This window comes from Macrobrachium nipponense, chromosome 10, assembly GCF_015104395.2.
Source record: "Macrobrachium nipponense isolate FS-2020 chromosome 10, ASM1510439v2, whole genome shotgun sequence".
In the NCBI taxonomy this organism is placed as follows: Eukaryota; Metazoa; Arthropoda; class Malacostraca; order Decapoda; family Palaemonidae; genus Macrobrachium; species Macrobrachium nipponense.
In genome coordinates this window covers 68,672,189-68,688,850 of record NC_087204.1, presented here as the reverse complement: position 1 = coordinate 68,688,850, position 16,662 = coordinate 68,672,189, and the positions used below count along the sequence as shown (strand labels likewise).

At 42.0% G+C, this 16,662-nt stretch overlaps 1 protein-coding gene across 1 annotated transcript in view; it reads right to left on the bottom strand.

Annotated features, from left to right (window-relative positions):
* Window positions 1-3,952: 3,952 nt before the first annotated feature.
* The window catches only part of LOC135223662 (DNA topoisomerase 3-beta-1-like), a 275,775-nt gene continuing 263,065 nt past the window's right edge, over window positions 3,953-16,662 (bottom strand). The window contains exon 3 of the mRNA XM_064262321.1: window positions 3,953-4,345. Within this exon, the coding sequence (XP_064118391.1) occupies window positions 3,968-4,345 (378 nt within the window). The 3' untranslated portion in view covers window positions 3,953-3,967. The remainder of the gene's footprint in view (window positions 4,346-16,662) is intronic.

The following is a 16,662-nucleotide window of genomic DNA, read 5'->3' as shown; positions in this document are numbered from 1 at the left end:
AAAAGGAACTCGAATGATACATGAGATACATGACAAAATAACAATAATGAAAAATATAAAGGGAAAAAATGTTTTTGCTGCAGTAGTGGTGTTTGTTTGATTATGCATCTGACCTCACATTTCCGAAATCTGAAAAATTCCAAAAACCAAAACATCGGAATGTGTGTGTACTGCACATTTTTTTAAACACGCACACAATGTCTACACATTTACTGATACCCGTTGGTGAAACTCAAATTACAGTACGTATTTCTTCCTGAGAGAGAGAGAGAGAGAGAGAGAGAGAGAGAGAGAGAGAGAGAGAGAGAGAGAGAGAATGATTAAGGACTCCAAGGCGTGTTATTTTTACAATTATTTTATTATCTTGGGATTCTTTTTTAATCTTGAGATTTTCTATTCAATTCTCGAGATTAATAAGAAAATTACCGTAACTTGACTAGCAGCAGCACACATCTGAATGACTCGGCCATTAGCAGGCTAAACCACCAACCTTATGAACTGACGCTCTTGGAAAAGGAACTCGAATGATACATGACAAAACCACTGTTTATTGGTGAAAATTTGGGGGTCGCATGATATGGGAGATTGCACGTTACTCGAGTATATACGGTATGTGATTTTTTTTAGCCTTTTATGGAGCAAAATCTAGCAAGAAATTGCCATTCCCAGTTGGCAACACTGGCTACCACGTTTGTCCAAGTTTGTTTGTTGTTGTTATGAAATGTGGTGTGCGGCGCGTTCTTTAAATTGTACCCATATAAACGAGTTAATTATGTGGCATCCAAAAGCCCTGATTCTTTTATTCTTATGGGAAAGACGCCTAAAGGTCAGATGAAGGTTTTTATGTGGAATATATTAACATGTGTTGTGACGAAGGGAAGAGATGTTTCGCTGCATACTGCTGGTAGCATTATCGTTATTATATTACTGACAATTGCACTACAAAATCGTCGCCATCTTTTATCAACATAGATTGTTGGTGAGTACCCATATGATTTACATAATTTTGACAGTTTCTCTTACCACTCATCCTCTCTTTCCTTGTAAAAAAAAAAAAAAAAAAAAAAAAAAAAAAAAAAAAAACAAAAAAAAAAAAAAAAAAAAAAAAAAAAAAAAAAAAAAAAAAAAAAAAAAAAAAAAAAGGTCCACATGCGTATGTAGGCTTCTAGCTGTAATCCATAGGCTAGTAGGCTACATATGTACAGTAGTACATACTACTATTATTTTTTAAGGCTAATTTTGTAAAATAACTTTAAAACTGTCTTGAATTTAGTTTTAGGTGATAGTGAAAACATATTGAAACATATGTGGTTGAACTATAGTAGGCAGTTATAAACATTGGAATAGTGGTCTTGGGTGGGTTAACTATTAAAGTAGGCAGTTTTAAGCAATTTTTGAGGGGGGTATCAGGATAACACGGGTATTTACTTATCACGGGGGGTTCTGGGCCCTATCCCCCGTAGATAACGAGGCCCCACAGTACAATCACATATAGCTTCGGGGCTGTGGACAGGTATCGTGCATATACAATCAAGATTTGGCACCTTACGGTTTGAACAAGTTTTGCAGGAAAAATGTTCCTAGTTCCATATATCACTACGTGTATTGGCAACTCCTCAGGTCTCCTTATAAGAGTGTGAGTGAGCTGAGAAGCCCACAGTCTTGTTCGAGGTGGTAAGGGGATATGTCGTCACAAATTCCCATCCAAGGATATGTCGTAAATATTTTACAATAAATATCCTGGGAATTTGTCCCCAGTTTTATTTCCTATCTTTTATGATATTGTTTTGGCTATAATTTCAATTTGACCAAATATAATAAAAAAAAATATTAGAAAAAACACTTATAACTGTCAAATTAGCATATTTTTTATGACTGTCATAGGGAAAAGGGGCACAAAATGGGTGGGAAATATTCACTTACAACTTCCCATGGAAGTTACAGACATTATTTTAGAATTTTGTTTTCTTATACCATGTGAACATACATATCTTCCTCTTTCCATTGATGTTTTTGTCTTTAGTTTTTCTTTTAAATTGCCCCTCCTTAAATTTTGCCCAGTCATGGGTGTATGCATTACCCCGGACTGTGGGGGTTAACAAGGGTTGACTGTACTTGGTAAGTTACATATACAGGCAGTTCCCAGGTATTGGCAGCTTCAGTTATTGGCAATCCAGTCTTATGGCGTTTGTCTAGTACCAAAAATCGCCAAAAATCTGTGATCTTTATCTGTGCCATAAAGCCCCATAAACCACAAGTTTTTGGTTATTGGCAATTTTCGCTTATCATCAAGCCGTCAGAACCAAACCACCACCGACAACCAGGGACTGCTTGTATCAAATTACTGTTTTCACATAAGACAATTACAGTAGTAACTCAAGACTTTGAACTTAATCCATTCAAGAAGGCTGTTTGAAATACAATTTGTTTGAAATATGAAGCAAATGTCCCCATAAGAAACAAAGGGAATCAGGATCATTCATTCCAGCCAACCCAAAAAGTCACCCTTTTACATTTTTTTTTATTATTATTGTGTCCAAAAGTTAAATTAAGAGTGGAAAGTAATGAAACAGTACATTATATTGAGCCTTATTTTTTTTTTTTTTTATGAACTGTTTAGTAAAAATGGTGCATGGCCAGCTGGGGGATGGAGGGAGAAGAGACGGGTACCCTTTGAGGAAATTGAAATGGTGGCAGTAGGCAAAGGTTGATAACAAAATCAATTTTATTCACATTTTACAAGGACACTCAAAGGAATCGATTGTGTCTGAGAGAGAGAGAGAGAGAGAGAGACTTACTGTTGGCAAATGGCAGAATTTAAAATAAACATGAGGATTTTACAAACAGAATAAATAATAAGTAAAGAATGCAAAAAAAGGAAATTGATATTAAATGACTGTTAACAAGGAAGTTGTTTAAACAAACAATTGAAGGCACGCAGAAGCTGAAGGTGGTGCCAGTGCGTTTATTACGGAGCTGAGTTACTTTTACAGTGCTAAAAACTCGTAAAAAGCAATTGTCACTATATATGTATTTTGCCGTAACAAAAAGAAGTCTTGTTTGGTTGTTTGTATAGTGTTTTTAAGTCACATGGAACCAGTGGTTATTCAGCAACGGGAACCTAAAAAAATATAAATGCTCCCTCCCTCTACCTGAAGCTAGCTGTGCATCACCGCAATGACAAATGATTTTGTTAATCGTTTATGCTAAATTTTATTGTGAAAAGCTTTGTTCTTTCATTTACTATTTTGTTGAATATTCTTCAAATATACCGTCTCACTCAGCACACTAAACACTGTCACAATTTAGACTTTTTTTTAATGTTTCTGTATTGCACTTGATTGCTTTTAAATTTTATCATTATGTTAAATTTATTGTGAAATTCCCTTCTTTTAGGTAAACTGTTATTGCTTTTACATACACAGTAATATTTTAACTCTCCCTTCTCCTTCTCTCCTCAACATATTATCAACACTCCCTTGTTCAGTCTCAAACTGCTGTGTGTGATGTTACTGCGGTATCATACGATTTTGTACATCTTTTATGCTAAATTTTATATTGAAATGTTTTCTTTTATTTGTTTTGTCGAATATGGTTATCATTAAACTAGTATATAGTATTGTAAATGAAAAAACATGTTAATACAGTTTTTCTTGTAGGACGCAGTAGGTCGTCAAATACAAGTATAAACAAGATGATCAGTCAGTTCAAAGTACTAGCATTTGTTTGACAAACAAACATTTTCTCAAAAATTTCGTTCAAAAAACAAAATGTTCAACATAAACATTCGACAAACAAGGTACCACTATACGTACTACTGTACTTAAAACAGCCCACACTCATTAGCAAATGTATTATAGACCTAGAATATTGGCAATATTGGTATTAATATATTGTGTAACAGTGTTACTTATAAAATGCAAAACTTATTTTTTTATATAAACCAACTAAACTTTAATTTCCAACATTAATGGTCAATGAATCTTGAACCATGATTGTGGGTTATTATATGTGGTAATGTTTGTTTTGAAAAAAAAAAAAAAAAATGACAAATTTCAGCCATTTTGAATTTACCTACAAACATATTTGAAATATTTTTGTAGATAAAGTATTCTCCAATGTAAAGTGCCCCCAACCAAAATCTCACCTGTTCTCTGTATGATGGTCTGTTCATTGAGTGTTCAACACAAGAGATTACTTCAAAACAAATGTTTTCTCCTTCTTTATCACAATCAAGCCAGAGTACTAAGTAATCACATCCCCGAGCTTCTTTACTTAAGAAATCAGGCATCTTTAGTTTAGGAGTTGCTTCTTTCTTCTCTGTTGGACACTTAAACAGTTCTGCCTGAAATTTTTAATGAGAAAGTTTAAATCATTAGTACTGTATAATGTAATTACATTAAATTGTTTAGAAATAAAAAACTTTGTCAGTATGTATGAGTAATGCATTATTTTCTGGGCTCAGCTCGTGTCGCTGCGCGAAATATCCTTTAATCTATTATTTCTAGGGTAAATGTACTAACACATACCAGAGAATAAATAAATAAAGAAAAAGGTCAGTACAACTGACTCGCTCACCCTCCAAGAGGGTGTCGGTATGAACACTATGGCGAGTGAGACCACTACCACGAGCCGAATACCAATAGAAATCTCCCACTACAAAATCCCCACAAGAGGAGAGCCGACCCACAGAGTGGGCAGCAACTACTACTACTCCATCCCATGCTGCCGACCGCTGCGCCTCTGGTGGCCATCCTTTTCAGTTAGCGCACACGGTATACACGTGCCCTTTTTTGCTCTGTGTTTTTTTGTGCCCTTTTCTTGGATTTATTTATCATGGAGCGTGCAGCCATCGCAGCAGCTAAGTTAAGTACTCAGTATTTATTGCTAATTGGTTTTTTCCGGCCCTGAGCCCGTATTTGCCGTTTTTTAGGTATAAATACGAACTCTAGGTCGGAAGCATGGCAGCATTGTTCTGCCTCGTGGCGGGTTCGTTCTTGGTCTCCCATACCCAGAACATTCCCTTACTTAATACGCTATATTTTCATCTTATCCGTTTTGTTTTAGGGTACAGTCTACACGGTTTTTTGTCATGCATGCATGCCTTTTACCTTATGTAGGCTCCTTCTATCCAGACCCTAGCCACGGCTCTTTGTATCGGCCCAGGCTAGCTTTGAGTGGTAGACTTTCCTTCGGGTTAGTCGTACACTCCTGGATTTTTTTGTTTTCTTCCTTTCATGTTTTATTCTTTTTATATTATATTGTATTTTAAGGTTAGTGTAGGCGTCTGGCTTCATTTAGCCTAGGTTAGGGCCCATAGGGCCCATATGCTACCGCTCCTCAGTTCGGTTGCTTCCCGATAGCATCTCTCTGTTCAGCCGGTGGTGTTTTCTAGGCCTTATTGTCTCATTGTTTGTAGTTACGCCCCGTGGTCACTACGTGATCACGGAGGCAGCCCAGACGCCTGTCCAGTCTTCTTCCCCCCTCCCGCTCTTCCATAGAGTCGGGGGGTGGGTTGGTCTACCCATGCTCGCTCCGCATACCCGAGCCTGCTCCACCTCCCCCCCTCCCCCCAGGCGGAGGGAGTAGAGGGACGGGACAGACCCAGACTGGACTCGACCTCTCCAGCTTCTGCGGTCCGGCCGGATGGTAAGGTGGGGGACGGGCCTTTCCCCCCTCCGCGCACTACCGTCGCTCCGTTGCTAGCCCCAGTCTGTTTGTCCTCTCGCCCTTTCCCACCTTACTGGGGCTCCTTTGCCACGGAGTCCCAGCATCCAGCGGAAGGTGCTAGTCCACCCAACAGGGTGGACCGGGATATACAGTTGGTCTCTACTAACCACTCCGGCTCGCTGAGTCACGACACTCCGCCACGCACTGGACTTAGTCCGGTACGTTCGTATTTTATAGGTTTAAGTTCTGTTATGTTAAACTAGTAAGTTTAGCTTAAGCTACCTTAAACCATCCCCCCCTCCCTCACCTGTCTCACCGGATCTCTCCGGGGTTATAGCCTATTCAGGCGGTAAGGGAGGGGTTATGCCCAAATTTTTTCCGAGCTCCGGCATGCAACGGAGTTCTTCTATCCTTTAGCCTGTAAGTGATAACCTTTAAGATACTCATGTGTCTTTTCACTTACAGACCACCAACTGTGAGCATCCGGGATGCGCCGCCACACTTCAAGACCCATGTGGACACGAAGTTTGCCGGTCCCATGCTCCATGCGCGACTCCGCACGGGGACATCCAGGTCTGGTATCACGAGACGTGCACCATTTGTTATGATCTGGTGAGCCAGCTTTTAGACGGGGTAAGTATTCCAACTCCGTTAGCCAGTCCCCATTTTGTTATAATTCTTAAGTTTTCTAAAATTCAATTTTCCAAACTTAAGATAAAAATTCATGGGGTTTTGCAGCCCCTATAATTTTAAGTTAAGCTTTTAATTTTGTTTTAGTTTTAAGTTTAATCTTAAAATCTAATCAATACCCTCTCTTTCAGGCTCCGGCTGTGAAGGATACCGCACTGGCAACCCTGCGGGCCTGGGTCGGCGGTTTTGGGAAGAATGCCGCCAAGGGTATGCCCTACATTCTTGAAAAGAAGTTGGCGGTACTGATCTTCCCCGGAGGAAAGTCAACAGGCTACGTCGACCCAGCAGAGGCTGCCCCGACTATCGCTTTTCATCCAGCAACAGCTGGCTGCCTCGTTAACAGATCAGGCCAGGATATCTCCTCGGAAGTCGCAACATTGGACATTAATATTAAACCTATGGTAGGTGTAGACGACCTGTTGGTCGAGGTAGGTACGTTGGACGCCCAAGGGATACCCTTGGGTGCCACTGGATCTTCTACCCCTGCAACCTCTCCATCCTTCCAAGGCTTTACAGGTGCTGAATTATATACTTCTCCTGACGCTTCCGTTAGACCCAAGGTCAAAGGTCAAGCTGTTTAAAACCTTGACCAAGACGTCGTCGTCGTCTAAAAAGACGGCGTCGGCGTCATCCTCTTCTCGTAACGTCTCCGGCTAGAATCCCGGAGGCAGAGAGGTTCTAAAGCCCTTTCTCGTTCTGGGGGTCGGCTCTAAATCCTCTAAGAGTAGATCCTCCCAGGAGAGATCACACACTCCAGCGGAGTCGACAGTTCCACTGCCCTTGGTTCCGGTTCAGAGCCACCCTTCCACCTCCGCAGCAGCTCCGGCTTTGGATTCCAACGCTGGTCTGTTGCAACAAGTGGGCGATCTGGTTGGTTCTCTGAAATCCAGTATGGAACAAATGATCTCCCGGTTGTCTGATAGGATCAACTCTCAGGACAACATTATAGCCGGACTGAGCCAAGCTCCACTAGCTTCTTCCCCAACTTTCAGCACAGGGGAGGCCAATTACCCCCCGTATGACTCTCTACCTCCGTTCTCAATGAACAATCCTTGGAGAGTAGCATCATACGCCCCCTTCCAAGACGGGCTTATCTCTATCCCAGGAATGTGGAACTCGGAGGATTGAAGACTTCGAGTTCTACCCGGAAGACCTTCAGCCTCCCTTCATCGGCTATGCCAGGCTCACCGCCTCGGCTATGACTCGGGACGATAAGGTACCGAAAGAGACAGTCCTCTATTCACGAGACCAGGCTCAGAGAGAATGGCTCAGGTGTCTAGAGGACATGGATTGTTCCAATACAAAGATTCAATCGTTTAAGAGTCCGTTACGATCTTTACAATGGAAGAGAGTACCCCGCTCCCTTTCTTGACAAAGATCGCTACAACCACCATTCCAGCAGCCCAGAAGGGGGATTCGATGCCTCAGCTGAAGGAAGCGGACCCTACGTCTCCTTTACTCCCCTCAGCCGGTGAGTTGTGGGAAGATTTGCCCAACACCTTTTCAGCGGGCAAAAACTCAAACCAGACTGTGATATGGAGCAGTTTGGTGAGAAGCTACCTAGGCTTCCGGATAGCCTTATTCAGGCGGAATTCGATTCCAAATCGCGGTTAGCCAGGTCTATTAATACCATGGCCATGACCGAGTGGCTACCATTTCCTATGGTTCGGAGCACTCTTTAAGCTTCTCACCAAGTCTCTGACTCAAAACGGTACAGTCTGATATGTTTGAGTTAGCCACGGCTAGGACGGAATTGTAGGAAACATGTCCTACAAGAAGCAACAATTCGGCATGAGCCGAATAAGTTGCTCACATCGAGCATCTGGGGAGCAGACCTCTTCCCAGAGGCGATGGTGAAGGAGGTCCAGGCAGAGGCTACGAGATTAAACCAAAGCCTTAAAGATCGTTGGGGTCTTACGGCCAAGAGACGCCAAGATCAAGTGATCAAGGGTAAGGCTCAAAGGAAACCCAGACGTTTCCAGCCCTACCAGAAGAAGCAGCCACGCTTTACACAGCAGGTTCCAGCTGTTCCGTTGGTGCAAGCAGCTCAACCTTCTACCTCCAAGGCTCAGTCGCAGCCAATCTATGTGATTTCCCCCCAGCCTCAACCCTCCACCTCTTACGCCCTCTCTCCAGCCTACAATCAAGTCTTCGAGGGTCAGGCTTTCCCAGAAGTATGACCGCTCGGGTAAGGGGGGCAGAGGTAAACGATCCCTTTCGTGGGAGAGGATCGGGAGGGCCTTCAAAAACAGAGGAAGCATTTCAGGGAGGCCGGAGAAGGAGCTATCAAAGCCAATGAGGATGTTCAGGTAGGAGGGAGGCTGTTTCACTTCCGCCACCGGTGGAACTTCAGCAAGTGGGCGCAGAGCATTGTGTCAAAAAGGTCTGGGTTGGAGCTGGATAGCGGACCCGCCCCCATCCAGACCTTTCCGCCAACTTCCATCCAAAGAATTGACGGAGTATGCGGAGGACCTCCTTCAAAAGAGCTATAGCGAGAGTCAACAGGTTAAAATTTCAAGGACGCTTATTCAGCGTGCCAAAGAAAGGCTCACAAAAAAGAAGGGTAATCTTAGACTTGTCCCGCTTAAACTTAGCCATTCGCTGCGACAAGTTCAAGATGCTCACGATCTCGCAGGTACGGACCTTACTTCCCCGTGGGGCCGTCCGCACCACCTCTATCGATCTTACAGACGCTTACTATCATATCCCTATTGCAAGACACTTCCGTCCGTATCTGGGCTTCAAAATAGGAGACCAGACATTCTCCTTCAAGGTAGTTCCTTTCGGGCTCAACGTAGCACCCAGGGTGTTCACGAAGTTGGCGGAAGTAGTAGTTCAACAACTAAGATCGCAGGGGTTATGGTAGTAGCAGTATCTCGACGATTGGTTGATCTGGGCTCCAAACGTCGAGGAATGCCACGTAGCAACACTGAAAGTGATTCAGTTCCTGGAATATCTAGGCTTCAAGATAAACAGGACCAAGTCAAGACTCACTCCAGAGTCAAACTTTCAGTGGCTGGGCATCCAATGGAATCTATCCTCCCCAACTCTGTCGATTCCATCAGCCAAGAGGAAGGAAATAGCGAAGTCAGTAAAGCAATTTCTGAGTCACAAACTTGCGTCAAGAAGAACTCAGGAAAGGATCCTGGGTTCACTCCAGTTTGCATCAGTGACAAACATCTTGATGAAAGCCAAACTGAAAGACCTAACCAGAATCTGGCGCTCACGAGCAAATGTCAGGTCCAGGGACAAGTTATCTCAGTCCCTCAGTTCTACGGAATCGACTTCGCCCGTGGGCGAAAGTCAAGAACTTATCGATATCAGTGCCCCTTCAGTTTCCTCCTCGGGTGATTACCATCCCACACGGACGCTTCATTAAGCGGTTGGGGAGGATATTCCCAGTTCAAGAAAGTTCAGGGAACTTGGTCACCTCAGTTCCGCCAGTTCCATATAAACGTACTGGAAGCAATGGCAGTGTTCTTGACTCTAAAAAGGTTACGTCCGCCAAAGTACTCCCACATAAAGCTAGTCTTGGACAGCGCAGTGGTAGTACATTGTATAAACAGGGGAGGCTCCAAATCACATCATCTAAATCATGTCATGGTAGCCACTTCTCCCTGGCGGACAAGTTCAGTTGGCACCTCTCCTCCACCCATATAGCTGGAGTGAGAAACGTCATAGCAGATGCTCTATCCCGATCAGTACCTCTAGAGTCGGAATGGTCACTGGACAACAGTTCGTTCAATGGATTCTTCAGAGAGTTCCAGGCCTACAAGTGGATCTCTTCGCATCCCAAGCGAAACCACAAACTCCCATGTTATGTGGCCCCCAACCTGGACCCTCTGGCCTATGCCACGGACGCCCAGGCCCTAGACCTGGAACAACTGGGAGAAGATTTATGTTCTTTCCTCCAGTGAATCTTCTCATGAAGGTACTGAACAAACTCAGGGGCATTTCAGGGTCAAGTGGCTCTAGTAGCCCAAGACTGGCCGAAGAGCAATTGGTACCCTCTAATTCTGGAACTGGGGCTTCGACCCTCTTCGGGATTCCCAGTCCAGGGCTCTCCAGTCAGTACAAACGAAGACTGTGTTCGCTTCCTCAGGGATTCTAAAAACCCTAACTTTATGGATTTAATGAAGTTTGCAGCGAAAAGAGATGCGATATTGACCCTCAAAACATTCTCTTCTTGGAATCTGATAAAAGAGATTCAACTTTGAGACAGTATGATGCTGCTGTCAAAAAGTTAGCAACCTTCCTGAGAGAATCAGATATTAGAATCATGACAATCAATTCAGCTATATCCTTTTTCAGATCTTTATTTGAAAAAGGCTTAGCAGCTAGCACCATTACGACAAACAAGTCAGCCTTGAAAAGATTTTCAATTTGGTTTCAACATAGACTTGACAGACTCCTACTTCACGTCTATTCCCAAGGCTTGTGCTAGACTTAGACCTTCTGTAAGGCCAACGTCAGTATCATGGTTCTTAAATGATGTTCTAAAGCTGGCTTCAGAAACTGATAATGACACATGCTCATTTATAATGCTCTTAAGAAAAACTCTATTTTTATTAAGCTTGGCCTCAGGAGCTAGAATTTCAGAACTGTCGGCTTTATCCAGAGGACCGGATCATATTCAATTTCTTCCCACAGGGGAAGTGCTACTTTCTCCGGAACGTAGTTTTATAGCAAAGAATGAAGATCCTTTGATGAGGTGGGAACCATGGAAGGTAGTACCCCTTCCACAAGATATATCTCTTTGCCCAGTATCGACCTTACGAGCCTTTCTGTCTAGGACTCCTCATCCTCATCGGGTCCTCTCTTTAAGAGAGAAAAAGGTGGTACTTTATCTATTAAGGCATCAGGCAGCAGATCCTGACTTTATTAAACAAGCCAATCCTGACTCTTTTCCAAAAGCACATGATGTCAGGGCAGTAGCCACCTCAATTAACTATTTCCAACATATGAACTTCGATGAGTTGAAAAATATACTGGATGGAAATCGCCGACAGTATTTAAAACGTCATTACTTAAAGTCCTTGGAAGCTCTGAAATTTTCAGCAGTGGCGGCGGGTAAACATAGTTTCCCCCCGACTCGGCCTAATCTTTAGTAGAAGATCCAGTCCTCCTTTCCTACCTGTCTCACCCAACAGTTCGTCTATTCCTGCCTTGTTCATCTACGGTTACCTTTTTGTCTTAGCTCTTTTATAATGATATTGTGGGGTCCGCTTATTTTTTTTGCTAGGGACACTCACAATCGATTGTATATTTTGATCTCTTAGATGTGATCCCCTTATTTTTATGCTAGGGGATACATCTTAATTGTAATGGTTACGGGTTTTGTATATTAAGTTTATATACATTCCTTTATATATTATTGTTATTGAAGTTTGTTTCTGCTTCAACTTTATTGTCTTAATTGCTCTAGAGTTTCTTGATACATGTCAATACACAGATACTATTTCGGAACATATATGCCATGTAAGCCCTGTATATATGTAAATTGCCTTAAGTTAGAAATATTATTAGCATTAAGTTAATTTAGCATATTTAAATATTTTTGTATCATTGTGTATATATATCTTTATTAACAATTATATTCTTTTATTTTATTTTATCTTTTATTTGAGACCTCTTTTTTGTTTTGTTAAATGTTTATTTACAATCTTGTGCTATTTCTCTGGTACGATTTCGCGCAGCGACACGAGCTGAGCCAGAAAAGGGATTTTGACGTAAGGAAAAATCTATTTTCCTGGGCGATTGGCTCGTGTCGCCAGCGAAATCCCACCCTACCCATCCCATCGCTCAAGATTGTCTGCTAACTTCAGGATGGCCACCAGAGGCGCAGCGGTCGGCAGCATGGGATGGAGTAGTAGTAGTTGCTGCCCACTCTGTGGGTCGGCTCTCCTCTTGTGGGGATTTTGTAGTGGGAGATTTCTATTGGTATTCGGCTCGTGGTAGTGGTCTCACTCGCCATAGTGTTCATACCGACACCCTCTTGGAGGGTGAGCGAGTCAGTTGTACTGACCTTTTTCTTTATTTATTTATTCTCTGGTATGTGTTAGTACATTTACCCTAGAAATAATAGATTAAAGGATATTTCGCTGGCGACACGAGCCAATCGCCCAGAAATAGATTTTTCCTTACGTCAAAATCCCTTTTCTCTTTATATAAACTTATCATAATTTGCATGTGGCTATGTTTACGAACTGATCATATTTGTATTCACATTTTTACATGAGTATAATTGCAAATGGCTCTCTAAGAATGTTATGAGTTAACAAGAGTGAAAGTGAAAGGGCTAATGTCAATCCTTAAAATCAAACTAAAAATCACACAAAGATTTATGGATCTCTATCTCTTGGGGCAGACATCACCAAAACTAATTTTGTGTAAGATCATTTTTATTTATGATGAGCACACATTCAGTGAAAATGGCCAAAAAATTTGCACAGTACACTCCAAGGAACAGAAAATAAGCTACCAATATCCCAAGGCCACAAGTAATGAAACTGAAGAAGCACCAGCCTGTTTTTGTTATGAAATTCAAAGAATACCTTCAATTAAGAAATTTTTATCAAAAAGTGGCGATGAATTACATAACATAAATTTGTGTCAAAACTGCACATTTTCCATTGTTCAGCACACGTGTGTTTGTCTAAGTTGCATAAACTGCAAACAATTTCATCAGTCAGTATCCTAAATGCTTGTTGACATACTCAGTACTTTTTACGTTAAACATCCTTTGGGATCCTTTTATGGAACATTTTATATGTTACTGTTGCAAATATGGTATTTTTATTATAAAATAAGGTTTCACACATACTTACCGAACAATTACATAGCTATACGCTTCTTACCTTACGGCAGTCGAAATTCCAAATTTCTCGGCGCTAATTGGCGCTGCTGACGTGTAGGTGATACAACCCCCCGCCCGCCCCATTTCGGGATCCCCGGTACTACTGAGCTTTGCTTGACAATTCGTTTTAGCCGCCCCCGTCCATCTGTGGGGAGGAGGGAGGGCTTTAATCATGTCAATTGTTCGGTAAGGATGTGTGAAACCATTATTTTATAATAAAAATACCATTTTCACACATGAAACTTACCGAACAATTACATAGCTGAATCCACATTACCCGGCTGGTGGGTATATGGACTTTAAATGCAAATAAGAAAAAACTCACATTGCAAGAATGTTTGTACCTACCTTACCTCGTGAGAGAGCAGCTGCAGGAAAATACTGCCTCTGGTCGGCGCTCTCATCACTTGTAGGGAACGTGGACAGTATGCCAGGATCGTTCCTACTACTAGTGGGTATTCTGCAACCATGGAGGTTCACCGATGGTTGATCAGAATGAAATAATATGCGCCCTTGCCCTGGGCTGTGACCAGATTAAAATAACAATCAAAGACCATCACCTACACATTACCATAAAAAATAATAAACCAAACCAAACCCTACCATAAAAAAACTGGCGGGTACTCCTGGTTACCGTGTACCCCCAGGCTTCCCCAAAACTCGACCACCTTCTAATCAAGACGAAGAGATAGTCCAAAAGGAAGGGGAATTGGACCAAATCCCCCTATGCTTCCTTTCCCAACACCATGCCCATCACCGACAAAGGGTCCTAAACGACAACAATTATCAAACGTTGCTTCCACATCCTTCAGGTAATGGAGAGCAAAAACCGATCTCGACCTCCAGAACGTAGCTTGCAAAATAGATGCTAGCGACGTATTATGTCTAAAAGCCATGGAAGTCGCTACTGCCCTAACCTCGTGGGCTTTAACTTTACACACCTGTAGAGTCTGATCTCTTACTAACGTGTGTGCTTCCTGAATCAGGCTCCTTAAAAAGAACGAAATTGCGTTCTTAGACATAGGACGGCTCGGATCTTTAACCGAACACGCCACAATCGGTTCGAACTTCCTCTCAAAGCCTTTGTTTTATGAATATAAAATTTCAGTGCTCCTCACCGGACACAAAGAACGTTCTTCGTCCTCTTCTCCTACTAATCCTGACAAGCTTCGAATGGAGAAGAAACGGAGGGCCATGGTCTCGAAGGATCTTCATTCTTCGCTAAAAAATCCTGAGTATAGGCACACACAGCTTTGTCTTGTGTAAATCCTATCTCTTTACTTATTGCTTGTATCTCGCTGATTCTACCAGCTGAAGCTAAGGCGACTAAGAATAACGTCTTCTTAGTAAGATCCTTCAAAGAAGCCGAATTAAGAGGTTCAAAATTTGCTTTAGAGAGCCAGGACAATACCACGTCTAAATTCCAGTCCACTAAACTGGTCTCCTTGTCCTAGTGGACTCAAAAGATTGATCAAGTCGCTGATGTCCGAGTTATTAGATATATTTAAGTTTCTATGTTTAAAAACTGATACCAACATAGATCTGTATCCTTTTATTGTCGAAGTCGATAACTTCCTAACGTCTCTCAGATATATTAGGAAGTTTGCTATCTCTTGTATAGAGGTTTTAGAAGAAGTTGTGTGACTTTCTCTGCACCAATTTCTAAAAACTCCCCATTTTGACTGATAGAGTTTGGCCGAAGAGGCTCTTCTACAGTTAGCAATAGCCTCTGCCGCTCTTCTTGAAAAAACCTTTCGCTCTGACCAGGTTCACGGACAGTCTGAATCCTGTCAGAGCGAGATACGACAACCCTTGGTGATTTCTGTCGAAATGGGCTGTTTGAGTAGCGATGGAATTTGTGGCAGAAGCCTGGGGAAGTCTACTAACATCATCTCAGAGATCCGGAACCACTCCTTTCTGGGCCAAAAAGGAGCTATTAGAGTCATCGTAACGTTCTGGTGACTCTGGAACTTGTTTAACCTCTTCATTACCGAAAGTTTGTTTGGAGGTAGGTGGGTACCACCATTCAAGTCTACTACACCGCACCGGGTGCATAAAGGTGGTACGCATAGTACCACCAAACTCCTCTTTTCAGATAGGGACTTCCAATCATTCTGTAATTTCGGTTTGAAGAGTTTGGAGCAAAATAAACAGTATGACACGATGCCAGACGTATGATGAACCCAAAAAAATATTATTACTGCTTATGTGTGTAGGTGACAGATGAACTGCGTCTCGACAAAAAATCACAAAACCAGACAAGCGTAAACATGTAATAACTTCTACCCAAGTATAAAATCAGTTGTATCATCATTTCCTGTATTTATTTATTTATTCACTTATTACATTTTACAAATAAAAGATATGAACACCAGATAAATGAAGGTAAAAATAAAGCCTTATAGTAACTTTATATATAAAAAACCAAACCAGAGAAAAAGCGAAAAAGCGATTTTTTCTGAGGACAAGAAACTTGAAAAATTAGTTTAGATACCCCTGATGCCCCTAAAGTTGTTTTCTGTAATGAAACTAATCTTAGAAAACGTAGAAAATGACATGACCAATTTTTGAAAGATATACTATAAAATTTGCGATTTCCATATTTATTGCTTTAGTTTTTGCTCTTTTTTTTGTTATTACGTGCTTATTTACTGTTCTATTTTGATAATACTTTACGTGCATGTTCCAGGTGCGATATACCAACATTCTGTAAGACCGAATTTCTATTCAAGACTGTAGTTTTCTCACCGACCACCAGTGTCCCTTGTACAAGGGACACTGAGTTTCACATTTTTTTTTTCATAAAATCATTTATTTTCCCTGTAGGATGATAAAACTAACAGAGAATATGCGTTATTATAGTGCTTATAATACCCGATAATTTCATTAGCCTGTCTTAATTAGTGTATTTTTGGCAAATATTTTTACGATCGGCACCCCTCCAAACTGGAGTCACTACCGAGAGATTCAGTTCGGCAGCGAACGCAATGTTTACATTCTGCTCACCCACCCGGTAAACAAGGGGTTAATACCTCTCTGATCATCGCAAATGGTGGAAATGCGTAAACATTCAGACCTGACCAGTCGAGAAGCATTGCATCCGTTTTCCAGGCTAACGGGTCCGGGACCGGAGAACAGAATAGAGGAAGCCTGTTGTTCCTGGACGTTGCAAAGAGGTCTATCGTTGGTTGTCCCCACAACCGCCATAGATCCTGACAAACTCTGATATCCAATGTCCACTCCGTCGGAAGAACCTGATGCGCACGACTGAGTTCGTCTGCTAAAACGTTGAGCTTCCCTTGCACGTACTTGGGGAAGAGAGTCACTTTGTGCGCATTCGCCCACAGAAGAAGATGCTCCGTCATTCTGTACAGGGAGAACGAATGTGTCCCTCCCTGTTTTCTTATATATGACAGCGCTGTGGTGTTGTCCGAGAACACCGCAAC